General features: G+C 47.8%; 1 protein-coding gene across 2 annotated transcripts in view; it reads left to right on the top strand.

Moving 5' to 3' along the window:
- Positions 1-20,807, top strand: part of GFRA1 (GDNF family receptor alpha 1) — a 194,478-nt gene that overhangs the window by 138,517 nt on the left and 35,154 nt on the right. For both annotated transcript variants that reach the window (XM_081267765.1, XM_081267764.1), the window contains exon 6: positions 19,819-19,928. In XM_081267765.1, coding sequence (XP_081123891.1) covers positions 19,819-19,928 — 110 coding nt within the window. The remainder of the gene's footprint in view (positions 1-19,818; positions 19,929-20,807) is intronic.

The raw sequence follows: 20,807 nt of genomic DNA, 5'->3' as shown, positions 1-20,807 counted from the left end.
TCCATTTGCCCCCATCCTCCCCAAGTCCCTTTTGCCACTCTTAGCCTAGAGACAGTAAGAATCAAGGACTCCTTTTCGTTACATTTTCACCTTGTCTTGATTACTGGATCCACATGGGCAAATGGAGACTTGAACGCCAGAATCATCTTGTCCTGTTTTTGAGTATGAAAGCGAATGGAAAAAGAATGGGATTGAACTGGATCTTCCCAGGAAGCCCAAACAGAGAACCCATATTTCTTGGGGGAGGGGGTGCCCTAGTGGAGGGTCTCAGGAGCTGTATTCCTGTCAGGCCTTGGTGGCTGAAAAGCAGGAAAGGTGAAGCAGGAGGGAAGCTCAGTTTGGGACAGATTCAAGGGTGGGGTGGGAAGTAGAGTCTGGGGATTGTCCAGGAAAAGGAGGAGAAAACTCAGTGTGATATAAAAGCAAGACATTGGGGCTGCCACTGCCATGTTCAGATGTTGGATTTTATCCATCAGAGGTCTAAAGCACATCAGAGGACTGCACACAGTTGGGAGCAGTGCTGGGGAGGCCAGTTGTTAGATTCTTGGGGTGCATTAGAGGATGGACTAAAAGGGCCAGAGAGAACAGGAGAATAACTTGGGAAATTTGATAGATGCCATAAGAGGTGTTTACTAAATATTTGCTGAAATAGTAAATGAGTGAATAAATTTAGAACTTGAGTGGATCTCAAAGATAAGGCTATATATGGGGATTGATTTTACAATCAGCCACATAGAAGTTGTTGTTGAAGGTGTATAGTGAGATTTGTTCCCCAGGGACAGTGGGTGAGAATAGAAGTAGGTCAGAACCTGAACTTGAGAGCACCAGGTTGATGGTGAGTTCTGATGAAGCCAAAGAGAGGTTTGGAAGTTGGAGAACTGAACAAAGATCTTGGAAAAGCCAAGAGAGAACAGAATAGTGATTACTGGTGTCAAATTATTCAGGGAAGAATTCATAGAAGCTCTGGGTTTTACACATAGTCTACCTTTCCATCTATTTATCCATCCATCCATCCATCATCTATCACTCATCCTATACTTACTGTGCCAGGTATAAAGATCAGACACCTCAACCATTAATAGTGCAGAGAAGAAGCCAGGCATGCAGACGGTCACTGCCACAGGGTGCGGGAGTCTATGATCAGGAAGATACAAAGTGCTTTGGGAGAACAGAGGTGAGAATCACCTACTCATCTGGCTGTCAGCAAGGCTCCCATTTGAGCTGGACCAGAAGGAAGAATGGCATAGAACAGTGCAGCCATAGTGGTCATGGGACAAAAGCCCAGGACCAGGTAAAGAAGGCATGAGGGGGCCAGGAAGCAAAAAGCCATCACGGGGTGCTGAGGATGACCACTGCTGGCTCAGTTCACTAATGCGATCCCTAATCTGCCAGCCACCCTGCAAGACTCTGGTGGGTGGAGTGGCCAGTCCTGGGGCACCCAGCTTCCCCATGGAGGACTTGGAATTCAGTCAGGCTTGCCAACTCTGAAGCCTGGTTTCTGTCACAAATGATAGCCTTTCGTGACAAGAATACAATGTTCTTACAGTGTTCACCTTACTACCTTTAGTTCCAGACAGCCAGGATGATAAACCTGGCCTGCTTGGTCCAGACTTTTCACAGAAAGTTGGAACATAATGTCCATCAGAGCCTCTCAGCATCATTTAAAAAATAAAAAAAAGCTACCCAGGTAATACATGCTCATTAAGTTCTGACTTTATCTAATTTCCTCTTGCGCACTCGTTGTCTATTACCGAGTGGGTGCTCTGTGACAGCTTGCTGATTTTGAAAGAGTTGTTTCTACAAACAGGGAAAAAACATCCTCCCAGGGTGTCACACTGGTTTTTAAATTATTATCATTAAGTTGCTCTTTACCCCAGGCCTGCTTACTGAACCCCATTTGTGACGGTGAGGGTCTTAGAGGTGTTGTCACGTGCCCCATCTCCCAGGCTCTCAGGCTGCCCCAGCTTGCTGCTTAATTCCTCTGCTGCGCAGTCATTGGAGTTCAGACACCTCGACCTTCACCTCCCGAAGGCAGTGGACTTCAGGGACCTGGCCATGTATCTCACAGCATAGATGAATTCTTTGCTGTCACAAAGTGACACCAGCTGTAAATAATCCATGCTTATGTCACATGCTGGGGTCATCTGGGAGTTTTGTCTTCCTACCTTTTCCCTGCCCTGTGGCCATTTCATTCGTCACTAGGAAACCTTCCGTTTTGTGGATTTCATCTTAGAACAGAGATGGAGGCTGGGGTGGTGGGGGCAAGACCTTGGGATCACTTCCAGACGTGGTGAAAAGGTGAGTGGGTGACAGTGTGAAGGGGGTCTCTGGATCCCTGGCCTTCAGACCACCTTGTCTAAGACTGGCCAGCTGAGAGGACCCTAATTGATTCCCTCTACTGTTCTGCACAGATCATTCCTCTTCAAAGAGACCCTTGTACTCTGCCCACTAGCAGGCTAGCAGCCATGACGTTCACAGGTGGGGTGAGCCAGCTTCATGCCTCCCCAAGCCCAGTCCCAAGCCTAATCAGGCAGATTTCATGTTCTTTGCTCCCCAGTGATTCCAAGGGGAAAGGATGCTTCCATTTCATACAGCTCTCATTTCCAAACTGTACATCAACTGAGGAATGAGGTACAAAAGAATGAGGCAGAAGACCCCGGCATTCCTGACGGGTGGCCTCATCCAGACCAGCCGGCTTCAGGGTCTGAGGGCATCCCATGCTGACCGGCACGCCACCTCATAGACTGAGTTATTCTGGCCCCCACAGCAGACAATATTTCCTTTTTTGGTCATGCACAGTTTGCAGTTGACATAACACCCACAGCCTGTGACCCAGAGCAGGCTGATTTTTGTATCTGGAATTTGTTCCGTCAAGTACCCATGATCGCCGTGTATTCCATGAGGGGAATGTATCCTATTTAATTAACACCTGTTGATGTGAGGAGGACCCCGTGGAGGGCTGGGCTGAGCAGTGTGAACCCCAGGTCCCCAGATTATCTCTCCAGGTATGGGCCTTTCATACCCTGGGGTTCTGGCCCTGGAAACCCACCTGAACCCTTCTTAGTGCAACTAGGAGCTGGGAGTGGGGAGTTCATCTTTCACCCCATTGACCCCCTTGCAGGCCAATAGTGGACTCGGGAGCCCAGCAGTGCTCATCCTCTCTGTGGACCTCACAGAGAGGCTTGGGTTCTCCCCCACACCCCCCTTCCACCCTCTGTCACCTCAAGTTAGGTATCCTGCAGACACGTTGGCATTTACATTTCTATGGGCATTTCCAACTCAGTGAATGGGAAATTGCTCTGTAATTTCCAAAGGCAATTAATTATGCAGAAAATTTTTGCATCCAAGAAAAACAAGAATTTAAAAGAACCATCCATGTGAAAAGTCCCACACAATGCTGGCGTCTTGGGAATTTTTTTTTTCCCTTCCCCGGTTGCTGTCAGTGTGTGTCTGTGAGTGAGGCAGACCTGGCCTACATTGTGGTTCTGATATGGGTGTCTTGAGGCCTCAGTTTCCCTCTGTGAATGGAAGCAACGTCTCCATCCTCACAGTGCTGCTGTGGGGATTAAACGAAGCAAGTGCATCAGCAGGTACCTGCCACCAAAGACAGAAAATGTGGCCTTCTTTCTCCTTGACTTCCCCCACAAGTGTTTATCAACTAGGACAAAGACAGATTCGAGATTCCGAATGTGTCCCCCCAGGGGCAGACAGACCTTTAAACTGGGATGGGGGTGCAGATTCTTATTGCTTTACACTAACTCACCTGCCATGATAGGCCACGTGTGCAGTCCTGAGGCCCCGTGGTGAAGCTTCAGACATCACCCTCCTTTCAGCGTTGGCACCACTGGGGACAATTCGAGGGTGGAAGCAGGGTAGACAAGGTCCAGGTGTATTTGGAGCATGGGTCATCTCAAGAATACTTCTGTCCAGAATATACAATAACGGACGTACAAAGATACTCAGTAAGATGCGAGCTGAGCTGGCCATGATACTGCTGGGCAGAGTGCTGAGAGTCACTATTGTTAAGAATGAATAGGCCGTGGGGGGACCCTGGCAGCCTCTTGGGCACGTGCTGACCTGGAGTAACCGTGAATAAAGGGGGCTGTTCGAGATTCGAGGGGCTGTGTCTGAGTCACAGTGGTGTGAAGGATCCAGCAAAGGGCAGTCACTGACTCAGTGAGACTGACGCAAACCTTCCTCCCCCTGGATGGTTCTATGCTGTGAATCATCCGATCATCCCATTAGGAAGCAAGCCACAACCGGGGGCAGAGTGGTTTGTTGAACAGGACTCAGGAGCTCAGAATCTGCAGAGCTAGGGACACAATTGCAGGAATGTGTGGAAGATGGCAGGGGTGGTGAGGGTGACGATGAGCGACATTTATTTGACATTTACTGTTTGCCAGGCGTTGTGCCCAGTGAGCTCTTTACAACACACTGGGAGTAGCAGCTGTCCTTACCCTCCCCATTGCTCAATGGGGGGTTGAGATCTCGAGTAACTTCCCTGTCACCCAAGTGGTGCAGCTGGGACTTAAGCCTGGTTCTTAAACACTGCTGCTCACTTCTGTGCAAAGTGTGTCTTGAAAACCACCCACGTGACTGCCAGACATACTTGGGATGGGTGCAAATGCACGCTGGAGGTGACTTTGAACTTTTTATTTATTTATTCCCAACCAAGGCGTGTAAGTAGGGGCCTTTAGCTCTTGTCAAGATGGAGTGCTTAAGCAAACATATTTCATTTCTCATTAAAAACAGCAATTTTCAAACTTCTTGGTTTTTGAACTCCTTTACACTCTTGAAAATCACTAAGGATCCCAAAGGGTTTTGTTTATATGGGTTAAATCTATCGATATTTGCTATATTGGATCAAAGCTGAAGAAATGTTTGCATACCTATCACTTCAATTAAAAATAACATCAAGAAGCCCATTATGTGTTACTATAAACAACAGAACCTATTTTTCTTAGAAATCACTTTATTTTCAAAAAAAAATTAGGGAAAAACATGACACAGTTTTATACTTTACAAATTTGGGGTCTGTCTGGAAGACAACTGGGTTCTTTTATCTGCGTGCAGTCTGTCGAGTTTTTCACATTGTGTGGCCTCTGGAAAGTTTCCATGGTGCTCTTGTGAGAGAATGAGAGTGAGCCAGGTGGACATGTCTTTGTGTGACGAGGGAAGCGGTTCTCAGTGGCCCCTGTAAGGGCTCCCTGAGACCTCCAGGGCCCCTGATCTCTCTTTGAGAACTGGTATACAAGATGGACCAGGATAATCTTGAGCTAGAAGATGTGGGTGTGCACCAGCATTCCCAGGGTCTCCTTGAACCCAGACAGTGGTGGGGGGTGCTGCCTGTGCCCAGCCTGTCATCTGCAGCAGGTCAGGATGGTGAGACTCTGGGAAGTCAAGGGTCGGGCACTGAGGGCTTTCCAAGTGGAAATGGGTTGGGGGAGTAGAGACTTCTGAGTGTCTACTGGCAGCCATTCGGTGGTGGCTTAGGGCTGGGTGGCAGGCTGCCACACCTGGATCAGCTTGGTTTCTTGTTTGAAGAGATACCCCCGACAGACAGCACCTTCATAGGTGGTCCTCTTTTCTAGAACTCGAAGGATTTCACCATTGTACTAACATGGTCAGGCTGATGGGGACCAACTGTCTATGCCCAGAAAGCCAGAGTGGAGCTCTGCTCTCCGCGGGTTCTGCGACGAGCCTGTGCCTGTTGGAATGCCTGCAGGGTGGTGCACCTTGATGTGGACCATCTCAGTTGCAGTGCTTCTCTGCTCTTCCTGCCCCTCCTCATGTGCCATGGTGAGAACAGTGACACTTGGCCTGGGTCCACCCTTAGAATTGGAAACGCCATGAAGCTGGGAATTCAGGATTCTTACAAGCACCCAGCAGTTGGCATTCCTTCTGCAGAGTTAGCTGGCTGCATCTAACAGCTTGGAATTTCCTAGAAGGGGGTCTGGGGAGAGGGAGACCCCTCTCTCCAAGAATGTCACTCCAGCAAAGAATCTGGACACAGCCCTAGAAAGCTTTTCTGTGTAATTAAGACACAAGCACATGGGGAAACATCCCCTCCCTGTCATACATTCAGGCTGAAACATACCTGGGGATCCATTGCATCTGCTTTATACTGGGGGCCCTGCCTGCTCTTGTGACGTTGCTGGTGGCTGGCTCATTCACTTATTCAGTAGGTGCTTTGGAGAGCTGAAGGTCAGAGATGAGTGAGGTGCCTTCAGCATTGAGGGGACAAGCATTGACAGTTGTTAATGCTATGTCAGAACAGCCTGCAGGGGAGTGGGCTCAGGGCCTTCTCATAAGGGCTGTTGTTTTAGAGTTAGGGTTCCCCTGCTTTAGCCTGTGCTGGGATCAGTTTCTGATATGAAAGGTCCAGGTTGGGGCCTGAGAGTTCACACTGGCCTTACTGCTGCTGCTGCTGGTCTGGGGTCCACACTTGAGGAGAGCACTGCTTTAGGAAGTGCTGGTGGCCTTACCCTGTCCATACAAAGCTTCTCTGCAAAGCTGAGCCTGAGAAGGAGCAGGCAACAGATCAGTGTTGCTGGGCACTGAGACTGGGAGGGAACTTGGGAGAGGGTGGCACATGCTATGGCCGGGGTGTGGGTCAGGCCAGGTGGCAATGAGGGACAGAGAGGACAGTTGCAGCACAGATAGTCCAAGTTGTAGGCAGTGCTCACACTTGGGAAGTTTCTGTGCTGTACTAAGGTGGGCCTCTGCCTGGAAGGCTATGGGAACCCACTGTAAAGGGCTCTAACATCCAGGGCATAGCTCCGCACTCACATGGTATCCTAAGATATGGTAACCACAGATGTATTTAGTTGCTGCCTGAGCTCCACTGTCCATCCAAAACTTGCCCTCATTGCACTTGAGAAGACAGTCCCTTGTCCACAGACTGACCTTGGCCTGAGATTGAAATCCATTTGTCAGAGTTGTGCCTGAAAATGCAAAGCAAAGCAGAGCTGCTCAGGGCAATCATTTGAGAAGAATCCTCCTTCCAAAACAACCTTTAGAGCAATCTTTGGCCTGAGGTATTCAAATGAGGAAAGCTGGCATGCTTTACTCTGCTCTTCTTGTCAGTTTTTCCATGTGGAAGCCTCTTTAGTTGTCAGGAGAGAACACGGGCCACTCCCCTTGGGCCACTCCCCAGTACTCCTAGTGCAGAGAAAACAGGAAGGGATGTGCTCTGGGTGTACAAGAGGTGGCACCAAATATTCCCTGTCCACGGGATTCTGTTACCCACCCTTTTAGGACAGGGCCCTCCCAAGGGAGGCAGGCTAAGTGTTTTTGACCACATGGGACACAGAGGATGCTGACCTAGGGCACCTCCAGGACCCTGCTGGAGTCTTGCCCTTGGCCAAGTCTTCCTCCCTAGCCGAGGGTGCTGGGGAGTTCACATGACTCCTCTGCACTGCCCCCTTCTTTGAAGAAGGAGCAGCCCCTGCCCCAGACTGCCTCCCAGGGCATGATTGGAGACATGGCTAGCCAAGAAAGGCCTAGAGAGTAAGAACAGCATCATTTGTGCCAGTGCTTAGCTGAGCACTAAACTTGGTACCCAAATACTAAGTTATGGGCTTCAGTCCTGGGCACTGCTCTGTGGAGAAGGTGCCACAAGCACCTGCCTTTTATACATGGAGATAAAAGGATGCAGGCAGATGAAGCACAGGAGCCAGGCGGGTGGGATTTAATCTGACATCAGACCTCTTGCCCTTTCCTAGGATCCTTAGCACCCACCTGCTGTGGGAGGCCCCCCAGAGATGGTTCCAACCAGACCAGCTTCTTCAGTGAAGGAAGGCTGTGGGGTGGGGTCTGCTGGTTTCTTCCTGTGTGGGGACAGACTTTGGTCCCCCCACCTCTTGACTTCCATGCCATCTGGTACTGACCATGCACACAGCCTGGGGACGGGGCTGTTGGAGAGACAAGGCCTGGCCCTGGAAGACCTCTCTGCACAGCAATGTCTGGGGATGGCATTTGAGCCCTACTGAACAGTAACAGCAGATATTCTATTTTTATGTTTTTAAACTGCAAGCACTATTAAACAAAAAGAATGCCCACTAATTCTGTCATTACACTTTATTGGGCCTAGTAAAGATCACTTATATCCACCTAAATCAGATTTGGGCTTTGCGAACATACAATTCACATCAAAATGGCGGTGGAAGACCAAGAACTGCAGTGAAAAGATCAGATGTTAATTCCTCTTTCAGTGCCGTGGGGTGAGCATGAGCTTGAGAGTCCGTGGGCTTCTCTTCCATAGCTGGCTCTAACTCTAGCTCCAGCTGGGGTGGAGCTCACCGGCTTCAGTGTCCTCACCGGTGGAATAAGGCTAATCTGTCTAGGAAGATCCCTATTTATTAAATGACTGGAGCTCGTGCAGTAACATGGTTAATGACAGGTGCTAAGTCAGTGGAGTTGTTCATACAGTGCTGGAACGATTAGTTGGGCTACTGTTTCTTCATCAGCACCTGTTACGTTGTCAAACCTGTAACACCAAGATGTGTGTGCTGAAACTTGGCCAGTAAGTGACTAGTGCCATGGTGGATGGAACTCAGACACATTCACTCATTCATTCACTCAGCAGATCTTTACAAAGCATTTATTTTGTGCTGGGCATAATTCTCTTGCAGTATGGGCAACACTGTCAACAAAATGAAGACACAAAATAGTGATGGAGAGAAATGTGGGTGGAAGGTGGCACCACTCGGAGCTCAGAGCCGGCAAGACTTGGTGGGAGGGACCAGAGGGGACCTTTAAGGTCTCTATGCATAGATCAGGATAAGCCTTGGGATCACCAGGAGGCACAGTAGTTGAGGGACCAGTGTCTATGAAATGGCTCGTATGAACTGTGGAAACAGCTCCTTTGTCCTTGAAGGGAAAAATCCAGGGGTGGGGGGAATATAGTTTTAAATGCTGCTGTGGAAGTTTTAGATAAAATGTAGAAAATGGGGCTGGGACGTGGGGTGCTGTTGACGAGAGGATGTTAAAGATAAGAATGGATTCCTAAGAAGAGCTGTGGATTCTTGAGAAAAGCGGAGAGTTATCATCCAGTGGCAACGGAGTGATTTATTCTTTCGATGTGCAACGCCACAATTCCCTGCCTCCTGAGCAATAGTGATATTCTCTACACCCTATCTAGGAAGGAAGATATCAGGGATTAGTTATTTGCTAAGCTCAAAGTCTCTGTTGACTTTAAAACAACTTGCCTAGAAGAAAAATGGCCTAGTGTATATTTACTGTTGAATATAATTTTCCTTAGGAAGTTTGCAAGCCCATTAAAGATTAATAGGGCATCTTATTTTCATATGTTTCTGTTTAAAGTTTGCTTGGGAAGGGTAGGTCGTTAGCCATTCAGACATGCACTCGCCTCCCTGCCCCCCTCCACCCAGAGCACCCAGAAACTAGGCATCTTTAATGTACGACAGGTGAATTAACATTCCGCTGGGCAGAGCGGGAGGCCCAGGCTCCAGAAAGCTATTTAGTGCTTGTCCTTCGGGGGCAGGGGCAAAGGGAGGGGTTTAGAAAATTTATTAATGTCAAGAGAGCCTGTGAATTTTAATTTTTCATCTACTGGGAACCCCAGAGAATCCAAGTTTGACTGAAAGAAGCAGCATTTGGGATAACTTCTAGTTTGCCGATTTTTGCTGAAGCTCATTAGAGTTCAGTTTCTCTGACTGTAAACATCAAGATGCTAAATTGCCACCTCCACGCTTCCTTCTTAAAGTGGTCAGCGCTTCTTTTAATAACACAGGCCTGGGGCTTCAGTCGCCGGACAGTAGAGGGCAGCGGGTCAGAACCGCTTGTTTTCCTGGGCGATGGTCTCATAAACCCATAAAAAGCACTGCTCTCCTCGAGCAGGTTGGGAGATTCCAGGAGAAATCTCGTTGGCCTCAAGGGACTTCTGGTACTAATCCTGACTGCACCGAGCACATGAACCCATGGATTGGTGGCCTCAGAATAAAACATTTCAAAGTTATTAGCAGATGAGTTCTAGAATAAATACCAGTATGGTCATCTGAACCCTAGCACTTCACAGTGGTCCCAAGCTCCATGTGAAGCCTCTGGGCTGAGAAAGAAGAACCAGCACTTATGAGGTTCTGTCCTCACATACGGACCAGGAATGGTTGTAAATTGTTACCAGGTGCCAGGGCCAGGTGTACCCAACCCTTCTGGTAACATTTGAAGGACTTGCTGTCATTGAGACTAGTAAATTACGCTTCAGAGAAATTAAAATACATGCCTCAAATATCATGGTTTGTGAGTGGTTAATTGAAATTTAAGCACTAGTCCATTTTCAAATACTCTGTTCAAAACCCCTACTGTATACTGCTGATTAGTAGTGGGTTGGTTTTCTATTCCCGCTGTTAACAAATTATCACAAATGGTGACTTTAAACAACATGAATTTGTTCTTTACAGATCTGTAGGTCTGTAGGTCCACCATGGGTCTCACCGGGCTGAAATGTAGGCATTGGCAGGGCTGAGTTCCTTCTAGAGGCACAGGGAGAATTCATTTCCTTTCTTCTGCTTCTCAGCTTGTCCCTCCTCTTCCTCTTCAGACCCAGCAAGAGCTTGTTGAGACTTTTCCACATGGTGCACTCCGACTTTTTTGTCTGCCTCCCTCTTCCACTTTGAAGGATGCTTATGATTATATTGTTGCCTACATGACTCAGGGTAACCTCCCTTCCCCCCAGATCTATAACCTCAGTCACATCTGCAGAGTCCCTTTAGCCATGTCAGGTAACATTCTCAGGTTCCAGAGATTACCGTATAGACATCTTTGGGGACCAGAGATGTCCTGAAGGAAGGTATGTGTTCTACCACAGGTGTTTTTTTCCTCTGCATCTGTCTTGTTTCCATTTTTCAGGATATCATGAATTGTGGAAGGAGTTATTTAACCTCTACTCCCTGTGATTGCTAGAAAGCCCAGACCCACGTGTGTAGCTTTCATCTAGCCAGAAGATGTTTGCAGTTTGTTCCTCTATCTTATCTTCCTGTAGCCCCCAGTTTCCTCCCTAGCATTGACGTTGATTCTATTGACTGCGGCCACATCTGAATGTACCTCGAAATCCTTTCAGAAGCAAGGGTGGGTGTAAATAATTAATGAAGACACGGTGGGTGTGGTGGGTGATCTTTGCTCCCAGGGTTCCTGAGCAGTTGACATGGAGCTTTTTACAGTTCCAGGACAAGATGAGACAACTTCTGAATTCCCTCCTGAGGATGGAAGAGCCTGTAGAATTCTCTAGGAAGTGACTTTCCATCCTGTTGGCCTGGAGTTTTAAGGTGTGGTTCTACTGGTGAAAGATGGATTGAACATCTTGATGTCTGCTGTTTCTTGTGGCCAAATGTCACAAATTTATAAATATTTATAATTTTTTAAATTTATAAAGTTACAAATTTTTCCCTGCAGAAACATCAAAAGCTTATTGGATACGATTTACTCTCAAGGAGTTCTAATATATTTGTCACCTGCAGTCATCCCAGCAGACTATTGTGTAGCCGAGAACTTTATGATGGTTTCATCATCCAGAAAATCTTCAATTTCTTCAGCTAAAAAACAAGAATGCCAAAGCTAGCTTTTATGCATTAATGAACATGGCGTGGCCTGGGTAACACAAACAGCTCTATTTGCCTTGGAGATGGAGTGTAGGGTTGTCCGTGATCCTTCCGTGTTCCCATTACTCCTTACAATTTGCTTATACTGCAACCATTAGTTTGTGCATTGGGAGGGATTGGCTGAGGGTGGTGGAGCAGGAGTCCCGGCTGAAGGGCAGTTCTGGGGCATCTGACCAGCGGATGCTGAAAGCCCCTTCTAAGTCAGACTATTCCCTTGCCAACGCCCAGGAATTGCTTTTCAAATTTGCCAGGTGAGAGTCACTGTCAAGGCCTGTTAACTGCCTGGTTAATGTTGACGGATGGCTGTCAGTGTTCATGCAGGGTGGCTCCGGGAGGGATGCTGAGATTGATCAGGTGATGACTGGGCTTCTCTCAGGGGACTAGTGCAGTATGAGTAATCAGAAAGGCTAAGGAAGCGCGACCTCCGCCCTGCAGCTTGCTCTCGCTGAACGCTCAACCTGGAGAGATGCCCAAAGCAGGATATGCGGACCAACCCTCTGCAAGAACCCCCTGCAGTACCTGAGCACCTTCCTCAGTAGGTGAGGCTTTGTCAGAGCTTGTGGGGGTAAGGCCCAGAGCACAGTGAGGGTAGCCTCCTGTGACCCACAAGCCAGGCAGACTACAAGGAGAACCCTTGCAGCCAGGAGCTGCCAAGGAGCCAGAGGAGCAGCAGCCATCGAGGTGTCCCCAGGGTTTTGCTATATGCTCTGGAGAATCCCAGTACCAGGATGACCTTAGCAGGGATTTGGAGGGAACAGGTGACGATCTCTACTTGGCCACAAGGTCCTTCCTGTCTCCAGAAGTAAAGGCATTAGGACCGTCTTGGAGGCTTCTTGGGCCTTTCAGTGCTCTTTCCCAACAACATGTGGTTGCTGTCTGGTCAAGTCACCACTCTTGTATCAATTTGTCTGGCTTTAATAATCCTACCATGATTGGGAACCCAAGTTAAGGGACTGAGGAACACAAGATGTGTGGAGCTCTGTACATTGGCACCTGGAGTGTGTGGGTCTGCCCTGGGACCTTTGCTCAGGAGCAGCCATACTGCTTGCTCCTCTCCCACATGCACGTCCATGAGGTGGCAGACCAGGGCTCAGACCCCGAGCTCCACAGCCTGCTCCCAGGCAGACAGTAGGCCTCCGATCCAGGAAGCCAGAATGCACAGCACAAAGTGAGGAACAGCAATGCAAAATAACACCCCCCACAAAATATATTTAATACAGGCTCTGATTCCCGAAAGATGCTTTCCAGATGTGTGCGCCAGCAGGCTGCTGGAGAAAAGGGCTAAGGTAATTTTCTAAAAACAGAAAGAGGAAAAATCTGTTTTGTGTCACTGTACCAGACAATTACCATTCCAGTGTTCCAGCTTCATCAACCCCTTGCTAATATTAGCAGCATGTTTTTCAAGTTGTTTTTATTCTGCATAAGATATTAGAAGTATTAACCAACTTACTGATATTTCATCATTTTTTTAAAAAAATATGTTTTTTTCCTCTACACCCCTGGGGAAAAGTAGCTTTTCTTAAAATGCCTTTATTTTACGAGTCCCTATGACTGGGAGGTTTGTAAATAACACAACAGGATTCCTGGCTTTGGACTTCTCAAGTTGGCTTTGGTCGCAGTGGATGCCTTTGGTAACACAGATGTGGTCTGTTCTACCAAGGGAAGATAAGGGCTGCTGTGATAAATGGAAGAAAAGATGAAGGGGTGGGAGTTAAATTCTACTGGGCAACTGGTGTATCCAAGGAGCTCTGTTAATTGTCATTTAAACCTCACTGAAGCCGTTTAAAGTGACTATACATTGGATCCACATCCCACATGAAAAAACTGAGGCTCAGAGAGTTAAATAATGTGCTAAGGAGTAAGAGCCTAACAGGTGGAGCTGGATTAGAAATGGGGGCCCCTGGGCCTGTGCTCATTCTTACCTGTCGTACTTGGCTTCCTTGAACAGACCAGTGGAAAAGATTTCATAAGCCAAATGACACAAACTGAAATCCAAGAATCAGAAGTCCTAATGCTCACACCGGGTTCAGAGAAAAACTCCAGTAACTTCTTACAGAAATTGATCAATAAAGGGATTCATCCCCAAGGTCTAGGTTTGTACTGGGTGATGGAGTCCTGTAGTCCCGTATGGCACTGGTGGGATCCAACAGACCCCTGCAGAAAGGGGAGCCTAAGTTACTGACCGACTCTCATCCTGTGCAGAGTCCCATCTGCATGCTCTGGCCCCCATGTGCTCCTGGGTGACACTCCAAGTGCCTGCTCCATCTCTGAAGGCAGTGGACATGAGAGGAAGTCTTTAAAGAGCAGTCTAATCAATGGTGGCAAAGGAGAGCAAGTATACACTTGACAATAAAATCCCTGGGAAATTAAAATCAAGCAGCCTCTCACCCGTGTCACCTCCAGGGCTATTACAGACAGGTGGCAGGCCCTCCTCTAGCAAATGCCTCCTGTGGCCACCTGCCAAGGGACTCAGAGCAGGTGCTTAGCTTTCTCCATTGTCTTATGTGTGAGTTGAGGAGTTCCCTGGAAAAAGTCTTGTTCTCTAGACTCAAAAGAAACCAAATGTCTTGACACTGGAATCTTAGGTTAATGACAAAATAGAATGAGGGTAAGAGCAATAATAATGCTTTGAAAACAAAAGTGGTTTTAGGTTTTGTTTTTCAAGGCAGCTTGGAATGTCCCATAAACTGTATTTTTGAGATTTCAGAAGGGAAATCCTAGGGCTAAGAAGTTAAGCAACATTCTCAGGAACTCTGGTTAATTAGTGTCTGAGCCTGGATCCCATTCAAGATCTCACAATTCTTAGTCCAGGCTCAATTCCACTAACCACATGGCTCATGTCCAAGTATGGGATTTATTCTGGAAAAAACATTTAAAGGATTACGATAATCCAGGATGAGTTCCACTGGGCATTACTAGGATGTGTTTTACCTGTTCTCTATAACACTGTTTTCCCAAAACAGCCACAGAAAACGTAGGTAAACGATCCCCCACACACACTGTCAAAAGACCATCTGCCGTTTTTGAAGGCTCTCCTAGATTTTATCATTATAATCATTTTTCTATTTCCAGTTAGCAGCGTGCATCCCTTAATATGATATTTTCTGTGTAAACCACTTTTTTGCAGATTTCCTAAGGCCATCTTGGAAGCCTTCTCTTCCTCTTGAAGGGTGGGAGATTTTTCTCTTTCTGAGGGTGATACATTTCTACATTAGTGCCTATTCATTTCCTTTTCATTTTCTCAGAGAAAAACAATCAGAGCTCATCACTGCTGTAGTCATGGAGATCTCGTGTCTCCAGAAGAAATCCAATTGTGGAGTTTCTTTGTTAATCCCATGCTGGACCTTTAAGCTTCCTTGTTTGGATCCTGGCAGCCCAGACAGGGTAGCTACTGAAACCAATTACAGAGTGATTCATAAACCACGGTGGGGGGGGGGAGTGAGTGCCTGAGGGCCTGGCCTGGGCTGTGGGGGCTGTGCATACAGTAGGTGCTCAGGTAGTGGGTAGCGACTGGAGAGATGCAGGAGCCAGAGCTCTAACAACCCTTTAGACTCCTGGGTCCCCAGGGTGCCATGCACTCCACACAGCCTCAACCAGCCCCGCCATCTTCCCTGCAAACTCATCCTCCGTCTTTCTGCCACAACACTCCTGTCTGCTGAATTGTACACAACCTGGTTCTCTGCGGTCTGCCAGTCCTTCCTGCAGCCCCACTCTGCAGATCCCTCCATTTGACACATCCTCCTGTCTTCCCTCTGGCCCTCCATGCTTTGCTCTGGTTCCTGACTGTAGTCTCCTAGGACACTGTCCTCCTGCCTTCCACCATTTCCTGCTGTCCCCTCGCTGCTTCAGCAGTGAAGGCACAGAGCAGGTCCTTATCAAGTCTTTGCTGAATAATCCAGAGATCCAAGTCTTCCTAATATGCAAATCTGATCATGCTACTTCTGGGTTCTAAATCCTTCAGTGGCTCCCACTGCCTTTAGGACAAAATTGAAACTCTTAGGTCATTCAAGGATTTGCTGGGCATCATCTCCCATCAGTCCTTATTTGCATCCCTTGCCCTGGCCATCCTTGGGGAATGACTAGCAGGACTTTTGATGAGGTACGTGGTGAGTGTAGTGGTGAAGAATGATCTCCAACTTGAGTCAGATGGAATGTGGCCACATTCCAGCTCCTCTGCCAAGCTCTACAACCTGGAGACAGTCACTTCTCTTTTTGCTCCTCAGTTTTCTCATCTTTACAATGGGGCGGATAGCATCACCTAACAAGGGTGTCATGAGGGCTGGATATATGCATACAGGTCAGAAACTTCAGGCTGTGCCTGGCACACACAGACACTCCATTATTGTGACCTGGGATTATTTTGAGATGATTACTTTATCCTATGATACTTCCTTCTGCCTGCAGCACCCTCCTCCACCTTTGCCTGACAAATCCTCTCCATCTTTCCTGGCTTAGTCCCCAGATCACAGCCTTTCTGAAATCACCTTCTGTAGCTGTAGAGTGTTGGGAGCTTAAGTGGCGGAGTCAGAATGTGGGGCTCTAAATCCTCGATCTACTCCTTTGTTTTCCTCTAGTTTAGCCTTTCTAAGCCTTAGTTTACTTGGATGTACAATTAGGATAATAAAATAATAGTACTCCACCTCATTAGATTGTCAAGAAAGAAATATAAGGTTTATAAAAGCTACCTCACAGCTACTGAATTCTTCCCTCTTATTTGGTCTTCTTTATATTAGCAGCCTTCCTTACCTTTTATCAGGAACTAGCCACTGTACTATGTTAATCCTGTTCTTGTTTCTGTTGGCACCTGGCCTGCTGGTTATTTAAGTCCAGGTTCAGGGCCTTTTGCATCATTATATTACAAGCACTTAACACATCATTCAGTCACTGGGACAGGAGAACCCAGCTGCTTTGTCAAAACTGTGGAACCCTTTGCACTGTACTTACTGTAGGAGGACTGGTGGGGGAGGTGCTGGGACGGAAGAACCCTGGGGCTGGGGTCATGTTTTTGTTCTTTGGAAAGCACCAAAGTCTGGCCGCTCACTGTACCACACCCTTTCATTCAGCACCATGGCAATAGGAGAAACCTATCCCAGAAGGGCTGGGACTCAACACCCAACACCTGACACATGCTTTATTCACAGGATTGACTAGGATTGGCTCTTCAACAGGATTGTGCCAGTTGACAGTTAACAATGTGTTCCCAGAGAACTCCACAAATCTCTGCTTTGCAGCATTTGCTGATTTCCACTGTGTAAAAATCACTCCAGCCATGGTACTTGCAAGCCCCACTGTGATGTCAACCAACTTGCAAAATTTTTCAAAATTGACCCGCTATCCAGTCATGAGCTGGCTCCAGCATACCACCATGCAAACGTCTTACTTCAGTTTTTCCTCCTGTAAAATGGGAATCCCAGAATTCGATCACCGTGTCTCCAAGTGTAAATACCCGGGGAGGCAGGCCAAATACGCTAGAATCCTGGAAGTGTGGATGTCCTAGCAGAGCTTCCTCCCTCCCGGTGCTCTCTCTCTTCCCATTCGATGGCTGTATCCTTGCGGTTGGGATCCATGCCTGCCCTCTCCTCCTAAAATGCAGCTGTCTGGGGTTCTGCTCAGAGCTCTGTATTTCACAGTATCCTCCCGATTGGGCCTCTGCTTTCTGCAACAGACTGACTCAATTAGCCTTTCATTCTGGAGTCCAATTGTGAGTCAATTCTGAGGTTGTTAAACCAAATGAGTCTGGTGGCATTAGCCCTGCGCCCAAGGACAGTAATCCGCATCACACTGTTGTTCGTTTAATAGTCTGCTTGAGAGACTCTGAGAAACAGGAACTGTGTCTCCGAGGGACAGACCAGGAACGAGGGCTGCCGGGTCAGAGAGCTATTCAGTGGCCAGCTTGTGTGCAGAACTGGAGCCCCAGCTGCCTGGACTGTGTTGGCCTTTGCAGTGTTAGGAGCCCAGCACCCCTAGATCATTAACTTTCATGACCAGAAAAATTCTTCTGAAATTAATACTCAATCCAAGCTGGATGCCATTGGAGCCAGCTGAGTAAGCCTGAGCCATCTTTAGGGATTTCCTCTGAAAAACAAATCCTTTAACCAGGCAAAAGAAAATAGCCAGGTTTTGTATCCTTCAGTGTGTTCAGTTAAAGGCAGAAAACACCAGCAAGGCAGGCTGTGTTAAGATCCAGGCAAACAACCCGCTCACAGGTGAGCCTCATTGGGAGGATTTTGCCAACCCAGTTAGCTTCAGTGCATGGCCCTGATCAGGAATCTTTATAAAGGGCCTAAGATGTGTCAGCCACCATGCAAAGAAAATGAAGCAGGCCTCTAGAATCTGCTGCAGGGACTCACCGTGATGGGCCAGGTACCCAGAACACACAGAGCTCCCCAGATTAGTGCAAATAAGGTCTCTTGCAAAAGAGAACTACAGGAATACCATGGGTTCACCCTTCCCAGCCTTCACTGTGTGTTCTGTGAGCTTGGACCAGTCCTCAGGCCTTTGAGGACCACTTCTAGGTGAAATTGTAGAAAAGGGACATAAATATGCTTCCTAGAGGTTTTTGCAAACCCTTATGATTCTCCATACACCCTGCCCTGCTGAGCCCCACCAACCCAAGCATTTTGGTATCATAGAGTCTGAGTATGCCAGGCAGATGGGGCTTCTTGGGTGGAAAATAGTAAAAAAGAGCACGGTATGTGGGTAGCCAGCTCGGTGAGCTGAAGACAGAAAACCCAGACAGCCTCCCATTGTCTCCGTAATTGCCAGGTAATTTAAATTCTCCTGGAGTCCATTGTGTCCTCCCATAGAAACAGAACTGCTGTCTGCTCAGATGGCCTCAGAGGTGGCCCAGTTCTCATTCAGGATTTCTCCAGCAATCCCCTCTTCAGACCCAGACATGGCCAACTGGCCAAGAAGAGCCCTCTTCCTCCCCAGGCTTGTAGGTCCGTGGCTTCTCTCCACTTCTGGAACCCTGCAACTTCCCTGCCACCCAGGGACTGTGCCAGCCCCTGGACAGTTCCCAAAGTGCAGACATAGCCTCCAAACACCCCAGCGAGCCTCATTGCCCTCTGGCCCTTCACTTCAGTTCCCCAAGGCGAGCTTCTCGGTGCCACTGAGCCGGGATAAATCACTATGCGCTGGGCCCAGGGAGGACTTAAGAGACAGAGACATGCATTCTTGAAGCCAGGAGGAACTATGGGAGCAGATGGGCTGTAGGATCCTATTTTGATGCCAGGAACATGTTTCTGTATAAAGTAAATATTTTCCCACTGTGGATCTCCGGTGAGTGTGTGGAGAAGCACGTTTCCTAAAGATGCAAATAAGTCTAGTCAGAAATAAATATTGAATGGAAACTTCAAAGCCTCTGGATTCTCCAGTTATAGGCCCTGAAGACTTCTCTCTAAATAAGCAGATACACACAGGTGGATGAGGGTTGGGGGAGGGGAGGGGACAGTTGGGAAGTTGTGTAGAAAAGATGCCAGTGTTTTAATAGTTCGTGTTTTCTGTGGATGTGTGTGGATGTGTGTGTGTGTGTGTGTGGTGTGGTGTGTGTGTGTGTGGAGAGAGGCTTCTTAACAAAGGAATCAAGAATTATTAAGTTAGTCTTCGGATTGTTCATATATACATACACATACACATAGATACACATGTGTGTAGGAATCTTTCTCAATATATACATTATATATGTTAACATATTATGCATGTGTATATACATGTATACATATATACATACACACACAACTATATTATTTTTTGCCATTCTAGGGATGGAACCCAGTGCCTCACACATGCTAGGCAAGCAGTGTACCGCTGAGCTACCACCCCAGCCCCTTGATATATGTATTTTTTCATGTAATTGACACATGTTGTAATTGATACATATTGTACATATTTATGGGATTCAGTGTGATATTTCAATAAATGTATCCAATGTGTAATGATCAGACCAGGTTAGTGGACACATCTATCACCTCAAACATGCATTATTGCCTTGTGTGAAGAATGTTTAAAACCCTCTCTAGGACTAGCTTTTTTGAAATACGCAATCAATTGTGGTCAACCATTGTCATACTCCTGTGCTTAAACATTAGCAACTTTTTTTCCTCCCCCCTCCCGTTAACCACCCTCTCTGCAAAACCCCTTCCCAGCCCAGGGACTTAGGATGTTTAAAAGCACATTTTTGCATTTCTGTCTATTGTAGATCTCGCCTTGCAGACTTTTTTACCAACTGCCAGCCGGAGTCAAGGTCTGTCAGCAGCTGTCTGAAGGAGAACTTCGCCGACTGCCTCCTGGCCTACTCGGGGCTGATTGGTAAGAGGGCGGGGAGAGGCATGGGAGGAGAGCCGGCTCCACAATACCCACACCCTTTCCACTGTAGCCTGATGGTGTCTGCGTGGGTGAAAATCTCCCAGGAGCCCTGTGCTGGGTTCTGACCACAGGCCTTTGGGACTCACCAAGCACAAAGGCAAGGAAAGTGACTCGATTGGGGAAGTGACCACGCAGAACAAAAAGTCAGAGGAAAGCCTGGCTGGGCAGAGGAGGGCAAGGCCAACAGAGTCCACAGAGCCAGGGAGCTCTGGAGAGAAGGAATAGGCAGCCAGTCCATATGGGAAAATCAGGAAAGCAGTTTCTCAGAAATGGCCCATTGGAAATAAAATCCCTAAATTTCGGGGTGCTTCTTGCCATCAGTGTTCTTGGTGTTCAACTCCTGGTGTGCGGGGCATCGTTGAGGCTAATATGTCCCCCTTGATGACACTATTCATGGCATAAGCAGTACTCTCTGTCTTTTAAGACCAAAGGCTTTAGGAGGACTGTCTTCTCTCAGCATGGAAGAGAACAGTGCAATTAAATCAGGCAGCGGGTGTCGGAAGAGAAATGGGCAAACTTGTGCCCCAGGATAAATGGAGCCAGCAAGAGGAAAGGCCAGAGTCCCAGGCCCCAGGGACAGCAGAAGCCTCGGCGTCAGGGCTCCGCTGTGCCTGGCATTTGAGAAGGAACACACAGTGAAGGCCGGGAAGGGTGAGAGAAATCACAGTTGTCAGAGCGCGATGGCTCGGCCAGGGTGTGTGTTCCTGCCAGGCATCTGTGTCGGGGTCACATGCATCACCAGCAGGAAGAACCTCCCACCCAGAATGAGAGCACAGACCAGACCCCTGGTCAGCAGTGCCTTTGGCAGGAGAGTCTGAGAGA

The sequence above is a fragment of the Spermophilus citellus genome, assembly GCF_964194105.1.
Source record: "Spermophilus citellus genome assembly, chromosome: 15".
In the NCBI taxonomy this organism is placed as follows: Eukaryota; Metazoa; Chordata; class Mammalia; order Rodentia; family Sciuridae; genus Spermophilus; species Spermophilus citellus.
Note: the sequence above shows the minus strand (reverse complement) of the source record. Positions and strands in the feature narration are given on the sequence as shown.